Genomic DNA, 21,896 nt, shown 5'->3' on the forward strand with positions numbered 1-21,896 from the left:
ATTATATTAAAATAAATATTATTCTTAAGTAATATTTTTCGGAAAAAAGTAGTAGTAAAATAATATAATTAGAAATCAAATTTGATATATGCGTCATTTGCACTGTAGAATAAACTAGTTTTTACTCGATATACAATTTTATGTAAGCTGTTATGTAGTATTGCATATATTGTTCAAAATTCGATTATCCCACTATTAAGTATTTTGTACTTGATGAAATTTACTGTTATTTTAAAATTTCAGTAAGACCTGCTATTTCCAGCACCAGTCCCATAGTAAACGTTCGGCAAGGAGAATCGACCGAATTGGACTGTACAATTGTACTGGGCTATCCCCCGCCCACGATAAGATGGAGTAAGGATGATCGAATAATTATAACAGGAAACGGAATCATCATAAAAGAAAATGGATCGTTGGTCATTCCATATACGCAAACAGATCATGAAGGAATGTATGAATGTCTAGCTTCAAATGTCGGAGGCGAAAGTTCGCAAAAAGTTAAACTTAATGTTTTTGGTAAGATATCAATGATTTCAGACTATCTTTAATAATAATAATAATAATAATAATAATAATAATAATAATAATAATAATAATAATAATAATAATAATAATACACTCTTGAATACTACAGAATATTGCAGAATATTACATCCACGAGCTGCTAAAGAAAGAGTGTAATTACTAAGAAATAAAGGAGGACGAGGACTAATCAGCATCCGAAATCTTTCTTACGGACAAAAGAAATTATTTATATGAAAAACAAGAAAATTCAAAACTGCATAAAGCGATAGTAGCAGCGGACCACAAATTTATCTACTATAATTATACTCCACAGTATCTACTATAATTTCTTGCATGATTTTCTATTAATATTACGAATTAGAGATGTATATTAAAGTAAGCATTACGCTGATTATAGGTGTTTATTTTGAAATTCAAGTAAGGTTGATACTAATAATGTTCATCAATATATTAAAATTAATTTATGAAAAGTTCATCATATTAATTATCGAATATTCTAGATCTGCAATCCTATTCTAATCTTTATTTAATAGTTTGTTTATAAATTACAAATAAGATATTGCAAAATAACTTTATGTCTTCGTTTTTGTAATGAGAAATAATAGTTTGAAAGTTGGTTCTGTTAATAGTTTTGAAGTACGCTTAAATAAATGTTGTTTACATTGTGAATTTTCTTGACTATTCACCCTGAAAATAAAGTGTATCATCTATATATATTTCAGTTCCTCCTAAATTTATTGATGGGCAAGCTAAGGAAATAAGAGCGCGGGAAGGAGATACTGTTTACCTTCCTTGTGAAGTAGAAGCAAAACCAAGACCTATTGTTTCATGGCAAAAAAATGGAGTTCCAATTTTGCCAAAACACATAGAGTGAGTATTTGAAAATCTCTTAATGTATTTTGAACTTGGTTAGAACAAGAATCGATATTTCCACAAAGAGCATATTTTTAATTAACAAAGTGATCATTATGTAACGACCAGTACCATTAGTCATTATAGTTTTTCTCAGCTTTAGATGTACTCTGTATTGTAAATTGGAGTATGTCTAATAATTAACAGTACTTTGATAAATATCTTCTTTTACTATTTATGATTAGAGAGTTCTTACATTCACTACAATTACCAACAATCTTAATTATTTATGTTCTTTGTCCTTACGACATAAGTAATTTTATATACGTCTTGTCTTGTCTTCTCCACCGGTAATGGTATTTAATTATTTGGTGCACCAACTACTAAGGTCAAGTGTGCTAAAAATGAAAATAGGATTAAATTATTTATGTAGAAAACGAATTATTTGTATAAGAAAATGTATAAAAAGTTTACAAATGGCGGACGTCACCATTTACAATTATTGGCCGACGTGAAAGTCGAAGTGCCTGAATTAGATTGTTAAGAAATTGATAAGAGTTAAAGAATAGAATTCAGTATAAGTATGAAATAAATAAAGAATATGTCAAAATCAGGTAAAGCTTAGAATTGTCATTATTAGGTAATAATTAAAGTCAAAATCGGGAAGGGGGTCCAGCGGGACGAAGAGGGCCAGCTACCCAGGTGGTCAGGGTGTAAAAGTGGGAAAAGGTGAAAAATAAATTAAATATAGATGAGTAGAGTATTTGTGGATGAGTGTAAATGAATTTGGTGTAAATGTAAATGTATGTAATGAAAGTAGAAAGTATCTTTAGTCTAATCATATTTCGGAATTCCACAGACTAACTTCTGATAAACAAGCTAACATAGGCATGTGCACTTCTACCATATACTTTCTGCCCAACACTCTACGCCATACTCCTAGGTAATTGTGACACGGGACCACATGAATACAATAAATTAGCTGAATTAAGCTGAGGGGCATAGGGCAGCAAAAATGAATTTCTGTATGTTAATATAAAATGATTAACTCTGGAGTAGTGCTTTTGAATCTCTATCTATGGTGAGACTTTTCCATAGCCTACAGTCTATAAAAATATGTATATTCCATTTGACATACAGTGCCATTTTATGTTGCACTTTTTTTTCTATTAGGGATGAATGTGTATATATAAGAGTGTTAAAATTACTTTTATATGCCTTTAGACGTTATTGTTTAAAACTTTTATAGTGAGTTTGATTTAATTTGAACACCATACATTGCTTAAATATATTTGTTAAAGTGTTTTACTCTCACTATTTACAGTACTGGTTTACAGCTTTAACTATTTGGATAGGACTCCAATGCATGATTAATTATTCCGATTCTGATAATAAACCATTCGTGTTTTTAGGCGACATTTTAATTCGTATAGCATGAAATTTTTTAAAAAAAGGAAATTAATTGGTTTTGTGTTAACACCTGCTTAGTTTCGGCACTGAACGTTTTGTTCTATATCGCTGGAAATCTTCCCTTGTTCCTTATACTGAGTGTGACCCGAAGTTCGATTTCTGCTGGGAAGTACCTGAAGTAAGAAGTAGAACTTCGGGTTTAGAAAAATAGCGGTAAACAGGAGTCGATGAGTTCACCGAACATCACTCATTTGAGCATATGCTATTTTGCCTTAACAGGCATCATGGACTTTAGTACCAAGAGTTTACTTTTTTATAAAATAAATATTTAATATCCTAGTTTAGTAAGCATCATTTACTATCTTTTACAAAAAGTATTAAAGTACAATTTTATTTTAGGTATAAGATAAGAGGAGACTTCACTTTGGTGATAAAGGAAGCTAAAGAAAGTGATACAGGAACTTATATCTGCACTGCCGTTAACGTTGCGGGATTCAATAATAAAGCTTTGGCCTTATTTGTAGGAGGTAAGATATAATAAAATTATTAACTTTATACTCGTAAATTCTAAGAAATGCTTTAAGGCTTCAATGGTCGAATAGTTTATTGAAATTAAAGTACTTAAAATATGTTCATTCGTTTTTTTTTCCCCACTGAAAATGATAGTCCCACTGAAAGTTACACTAATTACAAATTTGAAAAGCAATAATAGCACATGCTATATGGTTATATGTCTTCTTAACTGATTAATTGAATTGAATTTACGTCTTTTATAAGCTACAAGTATATATATCTATATCTATATCTATATCTATATCTATATCTATATCTATATCTATATCTATATCTATATCTATATCTATATCTATATCTATATCTATATATATATATGTGTGTGTGTGTGTGTGTGTGTGTGTGTGTGTAACCTCGTGGACCAAAGACAGGTATGCTAGCAATTATACCAAGAATGATTGTTTCGTGAATCATGATGCCAAATTAAGATGGTCAAGCTAAAGAAGTGTTCAATTTATTATAGTTCAAATCCTTACATCTACCGAGAACGGCCACAATGTGCATACAATATATTATCCATGTTTCCTAGATCATGTGATTTAATCCAATTTCTACATACTTCAATTACACTGTTGATCTGATAAAGTACTGTAACTCTTATATATTCATTTTGCGTTACTTCGCAAGCTGATTTTACTAAGACTGTTTGAGGTATCTTACCCAGACTCTGAACTTCTCCTTGAAGGGAGCTAAAGAAAGTGATACAGGAAAACACTGAATGGTAGCCGAAAAAGACTGTCCCAAGTATATAGATATTTATCAATTTAATGGAAACATCTAGAGTTGGAAACACATCAGATGTCTGGGCTGGCAAAGATCAGGCGGCAACAGTAGCGATTGTGCTGTTGGTGGTAATGTGTTAGAGCAAACTTCGTACTACGTGAGGAGCAGTAGAGTGACAGTGTGTAGTGAACTCAATAAACAGTGGTAGTGACCTCTCTGATTTTCAAAGAGGGCAAATTCTCGGTGTTCAGTTATGTGGTGTAAGTGTGATGAAAGTGAGAAGTGTGTTGGGTGCGTCACCAGAAACATTATCCAAGGTGCACATCGGCCAAGAGAAACAGTGGTCGGAAGAGATTCCTCAGTGGCTTGTTGAGCGTTAAAGCGAACTCTCATTGAGAACTGTTGACTATGACTATGATGCAAGTGACAGAGAACTTAAGCAGAACTTCCCACAGCCTGTGTTGATAATCACAGTTCACCGTGAGTTACATGACATTGAAATATGGGGTCGGATTGCATGGGCAAAACCGCTGATAAGGGATTGTAATACTTTAATACGACGCCAATGGTGCCACAAAATTCAACATGAACCGCTGATGACTGGAAACGGTGATATGGACAAATGAGACATCATTTTTTTTTATTTCATACCACGGCCGTGTTTATGTATGGCGGACGCTCAAAGAAGCACACGATCCGCAGTCCCTCCGCTCAACCGTGAAACATGCTGGTGGCTTTGTGATGCTCTAGGCCGCAACATACTGGTTTTCAGTGAATCCTGTGCTGACACTTACCAGTCACCTCCCTACTCATGATTAAGACCTTAGTTAGGGAGATCATGTGCATTCTATAATTCAGATATCCTTTCCTGACAAGACACTATATTCCAGGGTGATAATATGCTCATTTACACTGTTGGAGCTGTTGCACCATGGCTTGAGGAACATCGGGACGAAGTTGAATACCTCCCCACGTCTGCTCAATTCCTGAACCTGAACATAATTGAACACTTGTGATCCTTTTTGAGGCACGAATCTGACACAGATTTCCACCTCCCCCCTCTCTCAAGAAACTGAGTGATGTGCTGCACGCGAAATGGTGTAAAATTGCACTTGCTACCATTCATGACCTCTATGACTCTATTTGATTTTGTATCAGAGCTGTTCTGAGGGCAAAAGATGGTCCAACGTCATATAATCTCGTAAGTGGCACTTTTTTCAAGTATTTCATCAAATTGATCAGTAGCTGTATTAGTTTTAATAATCACTCTCTCGTAACCGAACTAGTCCGAGATGCTTTGAGCTTTAATGAGCAAATTTTTTACGTTGAAAGTGGTTGTGATGTAGATGGTTTTAAATCAATATGTTTTGATTGATCATATTCTTGAAGAATTGTGGTTGAAAAATTCCTACATACTTAGCATCAACATGTTACACAGTGTATCGGAAAGCTTTTATGTACTGAAAGTAATACCATTTTGAAAGCTTTGTATAAGAGATGTTAAAAACGGGATATATATAATTACTGTGTTGGGTTCGTGTCCTGCAGTTCCCTCGGAGAGCTTAGGCATTTATGACAGTCCGGGATTCGATCCTCTATGTTTTGGACGTCTTTTTTAGACTTCAATAGCAGCTCGGTCTTTCTACCAAAGCCGATCATATAATCACTGGACAACACGGTTCAGAGTTCGGGTCAGAACATTCTGGGAAACTGACATAAAGACTGATTTTAATTGTATTCTCAATGCCGATACAATTTAATAATGCAAAAACTATTATGTTGTATAGGCATTAGTTATTTATGCTGGAAAGAAAAGTAAATTAGGTTATTTTAAACTCTAACATAAAAATTGAAATCATAGTTATAATTTAGATAAATTATGATGAAAGGATACGTGTAATTATATTTTCTTGATTTTAATCAATAACACTGAAACTTCACTAATACAAAATAAATTACACTTTGGCACTTTGATTCGAATACCGTAATTGAATATAATAATGAAACTTAACACTTGGCCCAATTATTTTATTACAATCGCGGAAGACACGGTAGTCGCGAGCCACCGATTGAACTTCACTACATCGTACGTTTTTTATTATTTCTCACTTTCACTTCTCACTCACTTTCATGCTGGAGAAAAATGATTTCTGGCGGTTCCAGAGGGACGTCCTTAAGGTTGGAGGAATGAATTTCCTTACTTTCCATTTTATCTTCTTTCGGGTGGTCTTGAAGTTTCTCCATTGCGCAGCTAGCTCCTTGCCGTCAAGACGATTTTAAAAGCAACAATTACGAACAAATGTTTTAAGACCTACATTTTTTTTTTGAGACAACATTTTCATTATAATTAACGCACTATATATTTAGTATTGGTTCATCGTTCCATCATTCAAACTGTTGATTGTGCTTTTTGTGAATTCACATAGTTTTTTTTTTTTTTTTTTTTTTTTGGATACTGCGTAGTTACATGCTGTTATCGCACCAGAAACAATTGTCAGACTGACTTGACATTTCTCCCCGCCTCTCCGTGCTTAGCAGAGAGGCTCGCCATGCAACCTAAAAATAACTATAACAACCTATAGGCAGGAATTTTTGGAAACGAAGTTTGCTCCCTGTGTTGAATTTTAGCATCGTATTTGGAGAGACGAGAGGGTGCAGACGCGACGCACATACATATACTGTATGTATATTCGTCTGTTTGCTGAGAGAAAAATTCTTAAGAGTGCTTTTATACGAGGTTCACTTAAACAAAAGTAAGCATTCATAGTGCACAGTAATTTACGGACACGCTGTATATATTCTTCCTGATTGTACTAGTCCGAGACGACTTGAGCCACATTGAGAAAACGGTGACGATGGCGGAAAGCAAGATTCACCTTCTCAGTTCAATTTTGTATTCTAAATACGAGGAGCAGTCAAAAAAAAAGGGGACTTTCGAGAAAAGGTACATTTCTAATGATAGAAAACTGAAACATAAATTATTTTTCTACGTTATCTCCCTACACTTCAACGCACTTTTCCCAACGTTTCACAAGTTTTTTTTTTTTGATTTCATCGAGAGAAAAAATCGGTTGCATCTGTAACCAATTTTGCACCACATCAATGACTAGCTGATAGTTGATGTTTAAATTTCTTAACTTCTGGTGATGATGAGTATTCCAAACCATGCTCGCAGCCTTACTTTCCGGTTCGTGATGATGTACCCAAGCGTCATCCACTGTAACGATTTGCTGTAAAATTCCATCTCCCTTGCGATAATAACGGGCCAAATGTTTACGAGAGCTGTCCAACCTTTGTGCCTTATGCTTCGCGATACACAGCTGTCACCATATTGCGCTTGCATTCGACGAATAATTTCCGCAAGTTGAATACCATCCGCAAAGAAAAAGCGAATCACTGCCCTCATTTCCTCCTTGGTGCAGATCAACGATGGAGTCGCCGTGTTTAAAGGTCTGCTACACTCCAACGACTAACGCGGGAATAAAAGTGACACGTTGCATAGAAGTGTTGCAGACGACACAAATTCAGCGCTGGATACTAGTAGTGTTACCAAACCCTAGTGCGAGAAATTGCAAAAGTCCCTTTACTTTTTTCTTCTTGTACATTTATCTATGTATTGCGATGGCGGGAAGCGAGATTTACCTTCTCAGTTCAATTTCGTATCCTAAAGACATTTATCTATGTATTACAAAATCCAAGTTGTCTGATAAAATTTTTAAAATTCGTTACAAGAAGTAAATATTATTAAGTATAGTGAAGAAAAATCGTAAGATAGTTACAATAGGCTTTTATATTTGGTACTACATACTTAAGATTTAATAGCAGTATCCTATAATAATCAAAATCTGTTCATTCTGTGATAGTGCCTCCTAAAATTGGTGAGAGTCCTGAACAAGTACATGTTATAGAAGGCACAATCGTAACCATTCCATGTAGAGTGCATGCAGTTCCTCCAGCTACCATCAGGTGGTCTAAAAACAGAACTCCTCTATCACCAGAACAAGAAGAATTTGTTTTCTTGGATAATGGAGATTTAAGGTAAACAATCAAATGAGCGTTGTTATTGCTTTTATTTGTTTTAATTTGATTTGTAACGCATGAGAAATTTGCAGTTGAATGAGCCTGAAATGAACAGTATACTTTACGATTACGATTCTGACCCTATGTTTAATTTTAGAACTAATAAAAGTATTACGTCTTTGATACATATATCAATAGTTTATATACATTTCGATAGTTTATATACATTTCTTAAATTGAGCTCCTTCGTGGCTAAGCGGTTAGCGTACGCGCCTTTGGCGTGGGAGACCCGGGCTTGATTCCCGGCGGGAGCTCATGTGGTTCGGATTTCACGTTAATCAGTAGGTCCACGTCTCATATAGCCTCGCTGCTGAAAGGGACGCTAAACTAAAATCAACTCAACTCAACATTTCTTAAATTATATGGGATGAAAACATTATCTATCTTCTTTAAAATGAAAAAGGTAGATTTTAATTATCACAATAGATTCTATGTTACAAAGGCATACATTTGGAACATGATTAAAAAAAAGAAAGAAATTACATGTATTGACATACATGTAAACAAAATACTTTTAATGGCTTGGTGAATGCTGAGTTTTATATACACTTTGGTTTCAAAATGATATGAACGTTATTTCACTTTTAGTAATGTTTCGAAATTATTTAATATATGTGTACAACTGTATTGAACTTCATTTATCATTTTGTGTGTATGTGTTTGTGTATGCTTTATACTCAAAAATAATATCAATTTACCAAATGCAATTATATAAATAATAGCTTGTTACATCATAGTTAATAAATCTTCAATTTGATTCTTTATGTTGGTTGTCCTAATGTATGTTCATGAATTTCCTCAATAACACATTGTTAAAGTGAATATTATAAGAGAACAACGTATTTCCTCCTCTCCTGAATCTTCTGATAAAGTAAATATGTAGTAGCTGTAATTAATAAGGTTTATTAAGCCTAACAGTTTAAGGAAGATTTTTTTTACCATTTCCCATTGTGTCATATAATACTTTTGAACTACAGCGTTTCTTAGAGATTAATTCCCATTTGACACAATTGATCAATTTGTTCTGCCTATTTGAACATTAATAAATTGGTTATAATAATAAATTGGTTATAGCTGTTTACGAATTATTAACACATAATATCTCTAACAAGTTTAAAAAGGAGAGCTTTGAATATTACCTATAAACACAAAATGGTAAACCCACAGCATTTGAAAGAATCTTATTATAATTTATCAAAATTATTTTGCAACATTGAAAGAAGGAATCAGTCAGAGTTCGTATTATAGCCATTTTGCCTGCTTAACAGTACAATATTTCATTATTGTTTTTATAAGTTTATTAATATTTTTTTTATTATTATGTTACTTTTTATTTATTTATTTATTATTTTTTAGATTTCTAGCCAACTTCACAGATTCAGGAGTCTATGAGTGCATAGCTTCAAATACAATGGGAGCTGATAGAAAGGAAACAAACTTGACTGTTATTGGTAATATATATATATATATAAATTCAATTGTAAATAACAGAGTATATATTTTATGATATAGAATTTTAAAAAATAAAGAAATGTTATAACAACTGTATCACGAAATTGGAAACCGAATCATCGATGCTATGTATATCTTATGGCATTATATTTTAAGTCTTAGAAGAGTGACTATTGATATAATTCAGTGATCTAGTGAGACCTACAAATTAATTAATATCTAGAGAGAAAAAGCTATAGGAACATTATTCAGACAGGATTTATTGGCGAGTAACCGATTTTTTATTAATTTGAATCATCCTCTCACGCGCCTACATAATTTTAATAAGAAATAAGTATATTTTAATGTAGTTTTAATATTAAAAAGGCTATCTTGGTTTATTCTTTTTTTTTTTAATTTTTGAGTTAAAAAGAATTTTTTAAAGTAAAAAGAATAACATTTAGTTTGGAAAATATGACATCCAATACCTTCAGCTGTCCAAGAGAAATTACTAACTCTGGTCTATGACTGAAAGCAGTATAATTTACTGACTGACATGAAATTCAGTGATACATATCTCCAGGACATTGGTTACTTTATTTCGTAATATTTTAAAAACATATTACTATGTTTTCCAATTTGTTAATGTTTTTAGCTTATTGATGTGACTTCCAATAAATAAATAAATAAATACATAAATAAATAAATAGTAAATTAAATATGTGATACCTATAAGCTTTTAATTACATTAAATAAGGCATTGAAACCATTCTAATATTCGTTATTCAATGAGTACTATACCAGTATTCGGATATTCGTTTAGTAGAAAAATTATTAGCTTCCTAAATAATAATTATTTTGTTCGAAAATTCAATTAAAATATTCGAAATATATTATTTAAATTTTAAAATCACTAATTTTTTGTTTTCTCAGAGTATAATGTCCATTTCGAGTATCGAGCTACATGATACGTATACCAACATCTTACTGTGAGATCTGAACCACACATACTCTCAGAGGTTACATACAATAGCATTAGTAATTAATAAAGTATTAACCTAGAACTCCACTTAAGCACTCGTTTTATAAACTTGGTCGTATACGTTTCGATGATTCTGTATCATCATCATCGATACCTGACTGTTAGGGAAATTTTACATTGGTTCGTGGACTCACATAATGATATTTTTTTTTCAGTTCTTGGGAAAAAAAAATACTATTATACTTCGTTAACTAAGGAATAAAACAGTTAATTTATAACTCCAATAAATTCATTGGAAGGATTGATGAACTTCCACGTCACACATTCCATAGCCTTCTAGTTTCAACCCTTATACATACAATAATTGGATTTATAAATAAATATTAATGGATAACTATGTTTTGCAGGTTAATATGTAATTAAATACCTTTGACAGCGTAGTATGTAGAAAACACTGCGAAAATGTGAGAGGATTCAAATTGTTCAGCTAAGTTAGAAGTTTTTATTTTCAGTTGCTCCAACTATCCATCCTCGTGATGATGAGTTGATCAAGGCATCAATTGGTGATGAAGTTAGGCTCTCCTGTTTTGTTTCTGGATATCCACGTCCTAATGTCAAGTGGACAAAGGATGGATATAATATATCCAACTACATCAATATCAGGTGAGAGTAAATTAGATTAATTACTATGATAATCTTTTGTAAATATTGTAATGTCTTTTAAAAATTTTGAAACATCGCATCAGTAATTGCATTACATTAGAAATTAAATTAAACTAGTAATATTTGCTTACTTTTTGTAATATTTCCAGAAATGTACTTTAATGACTGATATAAACATGAAAACGTTTTATCTAGAATATATTCTAATTAATTCTAAGTTTATTTGCTAAGAACTCAAACTTCAACGCTATGTCATATCAAGAAGTACGACATAAGGTTTTTACTGATTGAGTAAAAATATACATTTTCTGTCGTATAAAGTAATGCTTTAAAATGAAAAATGAAAAATAGTAAGCAGATGGTCACAAGAAGTTTGCTATAAATGTATTTGGATTACAAATGTCTATTTAGGACGTGGCAACAGGGGTTAAATACTCTACTGCTCAGGTCACAAGGATGGGATGGAAGAACACTGTTTGAAATATAGGAAGTGTATTTTTAGAGTGAAAATGTGAATTCAATACGTTTCAATGAGATAAGCATTCACATATTTTCAGGGCATCCGTAATTATTAACTATGGGTGAAATGATCGTTTTAATCAAATTAACTTCCATCTAAACTGTATCAACTGAATTGTGTGACGATATTAAAAGAAAGATAATGTCAGAAAACCATATGTACAGTAAAACATTTGAAATCTGAACTAATCTTTAAGTAACAAGTTAAGGTTTCATTTTGTGTATAATACGCAATTATGTAAAGTAATAACGAAATAAAATCATATACCTCAGTGTATTTTTTTTATTTATTTATTTTATAAGGCGCTAGTGATTACAGTGTCTACTGATATCTTTTACTAGACGAACAAAACCTTGAAGTCGCATGTTGAGTTGCTAATTATTTACATGTTGATTCTGTGATTTCTTCATCGAACTAGTATACGTAAATTTTTCTTAAAACAATGCAAACGTTACCGTTACTCACGAATCACTAGAGGGAATATACAGGGTTTTCATAAAGTCTGGACGGATTTAATTTGCTTATAATTTTCATAAAAATGCTCATAATGAAATCAAATAAAGTGCAAACGGTAGCGGAAGGATTAAATTTTTAGTTGGCAACACTGTTAGATAAGCGGCAAGTCTGAACACGTTGAGAGAGGGAGAGGGAGGGCAAGGGTCAGTTTCTTACCAAATTCCATCCATTGTTGTTTTCATTGTTCTTTCAATGTTGACTGTTAAAAGTAAGTTGTAAGCTGTATTGGTGTGTGTGTCTTTTAAAGAAATAAATAAATGAAAAACTCCTCTGAGAAGACTATTTTTTTTTTTTTACCGTATCAAAGATGGCGTCGGTGAAAGAGAAAGCGCAATGTGTTCTGTGGTACGCAGAGCTAAAGTCACCAATTCTGGTGTGTCGAAAGTTCACCAAAGAGTTCAAAAAACCGGCACCGACTGAGAGTGCAATCCGAAAGTGGCATGCTAAGTTCTTGGAGACAGGAAGCGTCCTGGACCGTCCTCGAAGTGGGAGGCCGCCAACATCGCCTGCAACAGTGAGCAGGGTAAGGGAAAGCATCATCAACAGCCCACAGAAGTCGACTCCTAGACGGTCCATGGAACTCGGAATTCCACAGACAACCGTGTTTAAGATAGCCAAGAAGACGATCAAGGCCAAAGGTTACAAAATCAAGATAGTCCAGGATCTGCATGATGAAGATTTAGACATCCGGTTCAACTTCTGTGACGCCATGCTCAAGCAATTGGAACATGGCGACGTTCTCCTTTCAGCCATCATGTTCTCAGATGAGGCAACCTTCCATGTCTCCGGGAAGGTTAACCGACACAACTGTGGCGTTTGGGGCACGGAAAACCCAAAGGAATTTGAGACACATGAGAGAGATAGCCCTAAAGTGAACGTTTGGTATTTCGGATCAAACACGGCGGAACGCTGTGAGTGGATTCCAGCGCCGCCTACGCGAATGTGTGGACGTAAATGGCGCCCAGTTGGAGGTGTGGCGGTGAATGAACTGAGCTGGTGCAGATTACAGGTAAAAATTTAATCCTTCCGCTACCGTTTGCACTTTATTTGATTTCAATATGAGCATTTTTATGTAAATTATAAGCGAATTAAATCCGTCCATACTTTATGAAAACCCTGTACTAAAGCAGTGGTGTAGCAAGAAAGTCCTCAAGGGGAGGTCTCAGACAGAAGAGTATATATATCGAGAGAGAGACAGAGTAACTTAATTATTGTAGCAAACGCGGGAGGTGATTCCTGATACCGAGATAAGCAAAAAAGGTCCTATTGGTAGCATGCTCGTATAGCATATATAAATATTATAGCAATGACGTATAGTAACGTGACCTAATAATGCCATTATAAATACCAATAGAAGCTATACGGTACATAATATTGTGTACACTATGTATAAGAACAATAGACTCACCTTTGTGCCGCGCGGTTTTCTTGTCTATGCATGAAGTATCCCCAATATTTCGATCAGCACGGTGATCTTGTTTGCGTCAGTTCTGTAGGCTTTGCTGGAAACCTAATTACTTTGCTACCCGTTGGTATGACTTACTGTACTCTTCAACAACAACAACAACAACAAACAAACAAAAAAAAAAAAAAGACCTCAAAGTATTAAAAAAAACGTATTACATCACTGTTTAACAATCATCTACATAGCTTGATTAATATCTGTCCATCAATAAGTAGAAAAGGAAAGCAGTTCATAAGTAACGGTTTTTATGTAGCCTATTTATTTCTAAATTCTTGATCCTGGCGTTATGACATAACATAACATATGAAACACACTATTTCCACACTAATTTCATATGTGTGACTTTATTCACGTACAAATGTTTATATTTAAAATATATGCAATTTATGCACAACATCTTCTTTCTAATAAACAATTAAACTAATAGCTGATCAGACTATTTAGATTACATAGTGCATAATCAAGAAAAATCCCGCGGTCCATTGTCTACTGTTCATAGTAATACCACTGTTTTTCCGTTTCTATCATTGTAACATTTTGGGAGAAACTGAAGCTCAAAAATCATCTTGTTTTGAACGCGTAATTAATGACCGAACGTAATTCCATTTATTACTTATGTTATTGTTAGTGTTATTATTACTATTTTACGAAGTTTTAATACATGCAATTACTTCTCCGATTCCGAGTTGGTATCTTGAAAGTAGACCAAGACGAACATACTTTTGCTTGGGATCAAAGTGAGTTATATAAGGTATTTTTACAACTAATATGAGTAATGCTTAGGGCTCCCAGACTTCCCAATCCAGCCGGGACAATCTAGGATTTATATTATCTGTCCGCCCAGGAATTGTTCGAAACCCCAAATGCCTCAGTTTATGTCCGAAACATACGCTAATATCATTCATGCGATATTTTAAAAAATCAGCTTTTATTAGTCATCAATACTCAACTGATAGGAATCATCTACTTTTTTATTAGTCATCGATACTCAACTGATAGGAATCATCTACTATTTTATTAGTCATCGATACTCAACTGATAGGAATCATTTACTCTTTTATTAGTCATCGATACTCAACTGATAGGAATCATCTACTCTTTTATTAGTCATCGATACTCAACTGATATGAATCATCTACCTTTTATTAGTCATCGATACTCAACTGATAGGAATCACCTACTCTTTTATTAGTCATCGATACTCAACTGATAGAAATAATCCAATCTCTGTTACTTACTTCTGGTAGTGTTGATCTGTTATTTATTTAGTTCTTACATTTCAGCAAGATATAAATTGCATAATTATGAATATACTGTAAATTTTCATAATGTATCCCAATTTTTTTTCAGTCTAGAATAAGGAAGCTCTAATAATGCTTAAATTGTAGATTTCCTACATATATTGTCTAAAGTATATTGTGTTATGTATTTCAAATCAGTGATTTGATTTTTAAAAATCTTTTACATTCCTAGGGTAACACAGGATGCGCTTTTCATTTACGACATTGACACAGAATATACTGGAAAATATATGTGTCATGCAGAAAATGAAGCTGGAATAACAGACAAAAGATATGACGTAATTGTGAATAGTAAGTATTCAGTGACTATTTGTGTATAATGCATATTGGACTTGTGAGTCTCTCGTTTCCAACCGTACGTTTACTTTCCAATGTCGATATTATTTAGCAGTGTGTGAATTAACTATTATATATTTTACTTTATATTAGTAACATTCTAATTTGTCACGTTAAAATTAATTACAAATTTACTAACTAAAGAAATTAATTTGTGTCCTTTGTTGTTTACGTGCTGAGCGAAAAAGATATAACTAGTTTATGATTTTAAATGCACTTAAGAAAAAAGCTGTAGAAAATTAGAATTTATAAAAAAAAATAATATTCAAAAATAATATTTTAAGGTGGAATTCCAACCGTGATGCGTTCAATTTAACAATGCTTTTCCATCGGGTTTCGAACGCAGGATTACGTGGACTAAGTTACGCGCGCTAGCAACTAAACCAGCGGAGAGGATTTTCTCCCTTTTCGAGAGAAATCTAATTAGTTGGATAAGCATCTTCACACTTTCTTAAAATTTAAGATGAAAATATTTTGTCTCTGGTCTATGATGAATAGAACTCATGAAAATCGGTGCAAAGATGCAAAGATAAAAAGTTTAGAATAGCAGTTGCTCCTAAATCTCTGTTCTAAAAAATGTCTTAAATTGGTATCTAATTCATACCACATACTGTACCGAATACTTACATAATACATACTGTATATTGGATTAATAACTAAAAATATTAAAACGATCTGAAGTACTCCTCTTTGGGGCCGCGCTGGCTCAGTGGTAGAGCGTTCACCTCTGGTGCTTGGGGTCCCGGGTTCGATCCCAGCCCCCGCCAAGTGAACTTTGTGGTAGACAAACACCGTGTGCGTGGGTTTTCAGGAAGTTCTCCCGTTTCCTCCCCTTTCTTCGTTCCATCATTTCATTCATTACTCATCATCACCGTCTCCTTTAGCCTCACCGGCATAAGCGTGGGACGTAAAACTCAAAGATTTCATTTCGTTTCATTTCAGTACTCCTCTTATGACCAATTATTCTTATCAATTAATGTTAATATAAAGGGAAATATAATTACATTGAGATCTTTTCGAAATGAAACATATCTATTTGTGTTTGTTCAATTTAAAACAACGAAATATGGTTCTAATTTGCCTATGCTTTGTAAATTTCTAAGGACTAACACCCTCTTGTTTTAATTCTGAATTCAGTTAGAACATATGTCATGCTCCGATATAATATGAAATAAATATCAAATTTTCCCTGATTTTAAATCTCTCAACTTTACAGACTTTACTTAAGCTCTATATACAGGAAACAAAATAGAGAACTCACTGACGCTAAACAGTTACCACCCTTCCGCATAAGATGAGTTTTTTGCTTGATTTTGAAGATGTGTAGAATAGTTTGAAAGCTAACATAAGAAACACATTATATCAAATTTTATACTGACTTTTGATACTGCGTGTTCCAAAGTGACCGTTACTTCAAGTTTATGGTTGCATTACTGGAGTAGTTAGTGTTCTCGCTATTTTAAGTGTAAATATTTAAAGTTTAAGGGAAATTCCAGCATGTGATTGTCGCAGAAAAGGAGCTTGCCAACTTAATAATCGAAATATTATAGTATTTAGTTCATAAAGAATAAGGCCCTGTTTAATGAAATACTGATGATAGGCATGAGAGTCTACTAACAATTTTCATTACCCTCAGCAGAAGATAAAGTTATCAAAATTATTTAGGTAAAAAAATCAACTTTGGAACATACAGTAAAAAATGTTGGTGTAAAATTCAATGTGTAAAAATAGTTTATATATAACTACAATTAATGTTATTGGGTTATTCTGATACTCGATGATATGTGAAATTCAATATACGTATATGTAATCTATGTAATAAACTCTGTTAAAAAAACATCTTAATGATTTTAAAATAATGTGGTAATAATAGTGCAAAATATTACTCATTTCGTAGTTCCGCCAGAGATCAGAGGAGATAAGAACAACACGAATGTTACTATTATAGAGGGAGAAGATTTTGTTCTTCAGTGTTCAGCTTCTGGTATTCCAACGCCTACAATAAGATGGATGAAAGATGATCAATCATTATCAGGAACCGAAAGAAGTAAGATAAGTTAAATTATTTTTTTTTCTCGCAAAATTAGAGCTTGTTTTCGATTACAGTTTGAAGAGAGGTGATCAAAAGGAATTTGAGTAATAATAATTTAATGTTCGGTAAATGCCTATGTACCCAATGAAATATTTAGCTAACTTTAATACAGCGTGTACATAAAAATACTGTCATAATTTTAAGTGCGATAGTATTGCTTTGGATAATCGTATTTAAATGAAATTGGTCACATCTGAAAGAAGAGCTCAAATATTTTTACTGTACTTCATAGACATTGAATGTGGGCGCCACGAGTGGCGATGCAGACATCAAGACAATATTCCCGCATTGACAGATGGCATATGCAGCCACGATCTATAAAATCACGGTATGACTTCAAAATTGAAGTGTGCGTATAGGCGCCTGATGTTGAAACTTTCGCCTAAAAGCATGCTGAACCTGCACCAGACTCTGCGTGCTGTGATATTTCAAAAGATAATAACTTCATTCTTGTGGGTTAGCCATAACTCCTTAAAAGTTATTCTTTAATAACAACACGATACAACGAAACAAAATGAATTTTCGTTAGCACATTAAGGCATAACAGTACAGAAACATAAAAGCTTCCCAAGTGACCTCCAGCAGAAACAGCAACTGCTGGCTAAATATCCATACCGACTAATCACAAAGTAAACATGAGTGAATTTACTTTTTCTGTGTTTGATCCGGTCCATTTTGACATTGTTGTTCATTGTTGTCCACTGTTAACATGCACAAAAATATTTGAGTTTTTCTTTCAAACGTGAGCAATTTCATTTAAATACGATTATTCAAAGCGACGTAATACCACTTTAAAATATGATAGTATTTTTATGGACATGCTGTATTATATTTTACTTCATTAAGAAATGTCATAACTTTAAATAATTGATTTCATTTTCATATAATATTAATTGCACAAAAAATAAATATGTACAAATTGAAAGAATAGGATATGGTTTTATGATATAATAGTTTTTATAATCTATAAATGTATGTTACTGTAACAAAATTATAATTTCATTATATCTTTGGTTCAGTACTAATATTGTTTCTTAATTTCAGACTTTATCTTAGAGAACGGGACATTAACTGTCCGTGCGGCCTCTGTTGATAGTACAGGAAGTTACATTTGCGTAGCAGAGAATGAAGAAGGTTATGACGAAAAGATATTTGATGTGGAGATAATAGGTAATTATGCATATTAAATGATAATACACTAATAAATTCATTGATGATTTAATGATGTAACCACATAACTACTTGGTGCAACGACCCGATTTGAGCCGCTCCACGCCATCTGTTAGCGATTGGTGGAACTACGTCCAACGTAGCGACGAACACATGGTCAACGCGCCGCGTCGCTCTATCGCTAACAGGCATATCGGAAGCTTAATAGATCTAGTGGCCGTCACGTTTTTTTTATTCACGTAGCTCCTCAGTTTTGCCTCACGACGCTGGATGGACGCCGAAAATTGGGGAAGCACTTGCCGGGAATCGAACCCGGGACTACGTGGGCATGGTCTAACGCTCTAACCACTAGATTACGGTGTCCCCCGATTTAATGATGTAGCTAACCTATATCATTGATGTTCTTTTAATATTTCTTTTCTCCACTTCTAGATGTAGATTATGTTTGGAACTGAAAAAATTAAATTTTTATGTATTATATAAACGGGCGTGACTAAACCAACTTTCAAATTATCTTCATCATAATCTGCTATTATTATTATTATTATTATTATTATTATTATTATTATTATTATTATTATTATTATTATTATTATTATTATTATTATTGGTGTAATATATTGTTGGGTAATAATCTCAATTTAGTAGCTTGCAAACTAGAGGTAATTATTAAATCTGCAATGGAGTGTAATATTCCTAAATCTAGGCCTAAAAGATCTAAATTTCCCTTATGGTATTCAAAAAAATTGATTTCTTTATGGAAAGTTAAAAGTCAGGGTCATAAAAAAAAGTACAAAACTTCTCAATGTGAAAATGATTACGTAGTATTTTCTAATTGTAGAAGAGCTTTTAAAACTCGATTAAATGTGGATAGGCAAATTTATTTTAGTAAAATAGAAAATGATCTTACAACTGCCCCTGAAAAAGTTTGGAAATATGTAAATGGTTCAAAAAATAAAATAATATCTGGTATTATTGACAATGATGTTTTGTTGACTAATGACAGTATGTTGGCTGAAAAGTTTGCAAACTATTTTTGATCAGTTTTTCAAATTTTCTCGGTTTGTGCTACTAAAAATCAATTTTCATCTGTAGAACTTGGTCAAGTTAAACCCCCAGAAATTACTACTCAACATGTATTGGAAGCTATGAGAACTTTAAAGATTAAATCGTCAAGTGGGATAGACGGTATTCCAGCCTTCATTATTAAGAAAATAGGTGAAATAATTGCACCAATATTGTCTTCTTTGTTCAATTGGAGTTTATCCACTTGTAATTATCCTGATGTATGGAAAGTGATTTCTATAACACCTATACCTAAAACTAATGGAAAGTCTATTAATGATTTTTGACCAATCTCTGTAATGAAACTAATTCAGAAATCTTTGAGAAAATAATCTATAAATATGTTTATAATAAAGTAAAGAATGAAATCAATATAAACCAACATGGATTTATGACTGGTAAATCTGTAATAACTAATTTAGCAAGTCTTATGCATTATACGCTTCCAGTTATTTCGGCTGGTCGTCAAGTTGACGCTATTTACTTGGACTTGGTTAAGGCATTTGATAAATTACCACATCACTTTTTGATAAACAAATTGAAAAGATATAACTTGCCTAACTGTATTATTGATTGGTTGACTTCATATTTAAATGAAAGGAAATTTGTGATAAAATATAGAGGGAAATTGTCTGCTATTCATAGTAATACCTCCGGGGTACCCCAGGGTTCTAATCTTGGTCCTTTATTGTTTTTGCTGTGTATTAATGACATTTGTGTTGATTTAACTTGTAAATATCTGTAATATGTTGATGATATAAAAATTTTCAAATTAAGTCAAATTAAGTCCAAACAAGATCAAGATACCTTGCAAAAAAAATATAGATATCATAGTGAAATGGTCCGAAGAGAATTCCCTATCCCTGAACTTCAATAAAACGCAAGGAATAACATTTTCGAGGAAAGTTAACCCTTCAATCTACAAATACGGGATAGGAAATCAACATATCCAATTCGTTAAGCATGTTAGAGATTTGGCAGTAATATTAGAGGAAAAATTGCTTTTTCAGAAAAATCTTCAGGTTGCAATCTCCAAAGCTAGGAGAAAGTTAACAATGCTCAAATGATTATGTCGAAACTTTACTAATATTAACACCTGCAAAATTCTCTATATGGGCAATGTTAGGTCTCATCTTGAATATTGTACTGTAATTTGGAATAGTGAAGCAAAATATTTTAGTTTTTCGATTGAATCAGTTCAAAATTCATTCCTAGACTGGTTAAAATGGAAGTTTAAAGAAATAGGAGGGGCGAGCTTTTCAGACATATGGGCGAATCTTAATCTTACCCTTCTGGCTGACAGGCGTCGGCTCTTTGACTTGAAATTTTTTCATGTAATTCTGCATGGAGATTTTGTTCTGGAGAACTTTTTCTTCTTAAAAATTCCTCACAGAAATATTAGGAAATTTGTTCCGTTTATTAGTAAATATTTAACTAGATCTTCAATATATAAAAGTATAGAAACAGCTAATAACTTTAATCCTATTCTCGATTTGTTTTATAAGAATTTCAAGAAGGTGCGTAAATTATTTTTTAATTTATTAAATAAAGTATGAAATTTCTCAATATTTTTAGGCTTGCAACTGATTGTCTTAATTTTGTTTTGTATTTTCACTACTGTATGGATTTGTTTTATATATATGTATATATATTGTATTTTTTTATCAAATTGTAAGAACCTTTTTAATTCTGAACAGATAGTCATGTTTGTTTCTTATTTTTTGGTATTTCTGGAGGTTATTTTTGTAAAGTATTATTTTACGAGTTTTGTTTTTTTATGAGTGTCATGGGACAATCATATGTCTCTTTTTTACTATAACCTTCATCTTTATATCCAGTAATTATCTGTTTTTTATTTATATATTGTTATTCTTTGTTCTTTTTTTAATATTTGTGCTTCATTTGTACCTCTATATTATAATGTATAATCCTATGTATAACATTATGATGTAATTAGTATTGCATGTGCTTTTTTCTTTCTTTTGGCGCACTTGTGGTTGTATGCTGTTTGCTGCCGAATAAACATTTAAACATTATTATTATTATTATTATTATTATTATTATTATTATTATTATTATTATTATTATTATTATTATTATTATTATTATTATTAAAATATCCGATGGCAATACGATGTACAACTTTGGGAGACCGAAATACATTGTCCGTATCAATAACAAAGTTTAGGTAT

The 21,896-nt window shown here is 32.6% G+C and overlaps 1 protein-coding gene across 2 annotated transcripts in view; it reads left to right on the forward strand.

The window, feature by feature from the left end:
- Positions 1–21,896, forward strand: part of LOC145690080 (hemicentin-1-like) — a 117,957-nt gene that overhangs the window by 4,822 nt on the left and 91,239 nt on the right. Inside the window, exons 3-11 of one of the 2 annotated variants that reach the window (XM_081764608.1) lie at positions 244–516; positions 1,248–1,395; positions 3,187–3,314; positions 7,947–8,121; positions 9,520–9,614; positions 11,089–11,239; positions 15,214–15,332; positions 17,275–17,424; positions 18,514–18,639. In XM_081764608.1, the coding sequence (XP_081620734.1) occupies positions 244–516; positions 1,248–1,395; positions 3,187–3,314; positions 7,947–8,121; positions 9,520–9,614; positions 11,089–11,239; positions 15,214–15,332; positions 17,275–17,424; positions 18,514–18,639 (1,365 nt within the window). The remainder of the gene's footprint in view (positions 1–243; positions 517–1,247; positions 1,396–3,186; positions 3,315–7,946; positions 8,122–9,519; positions 9,615–11,088; positions 11,240–15,213; positions 15,333–17,274; positions 17,425–18,513; positions 18,640–21,896) is intronic. The other variant, XM_081764609.1, reaches the window with a different exon arrangement.

Source organism: Thermobia domestica, chromosome 7 (assembly GCF_964235325.1).
Source record: "Thermobia domestica chromosome 7, izTheDome1.hap1.1, whole genome shotgun sequence".
NCBI lineage: Eukaryota > Metazoa > Arthropoda > Insecta > Zygentoma > Lepismatidae > Thermobia > Thermobia domestica.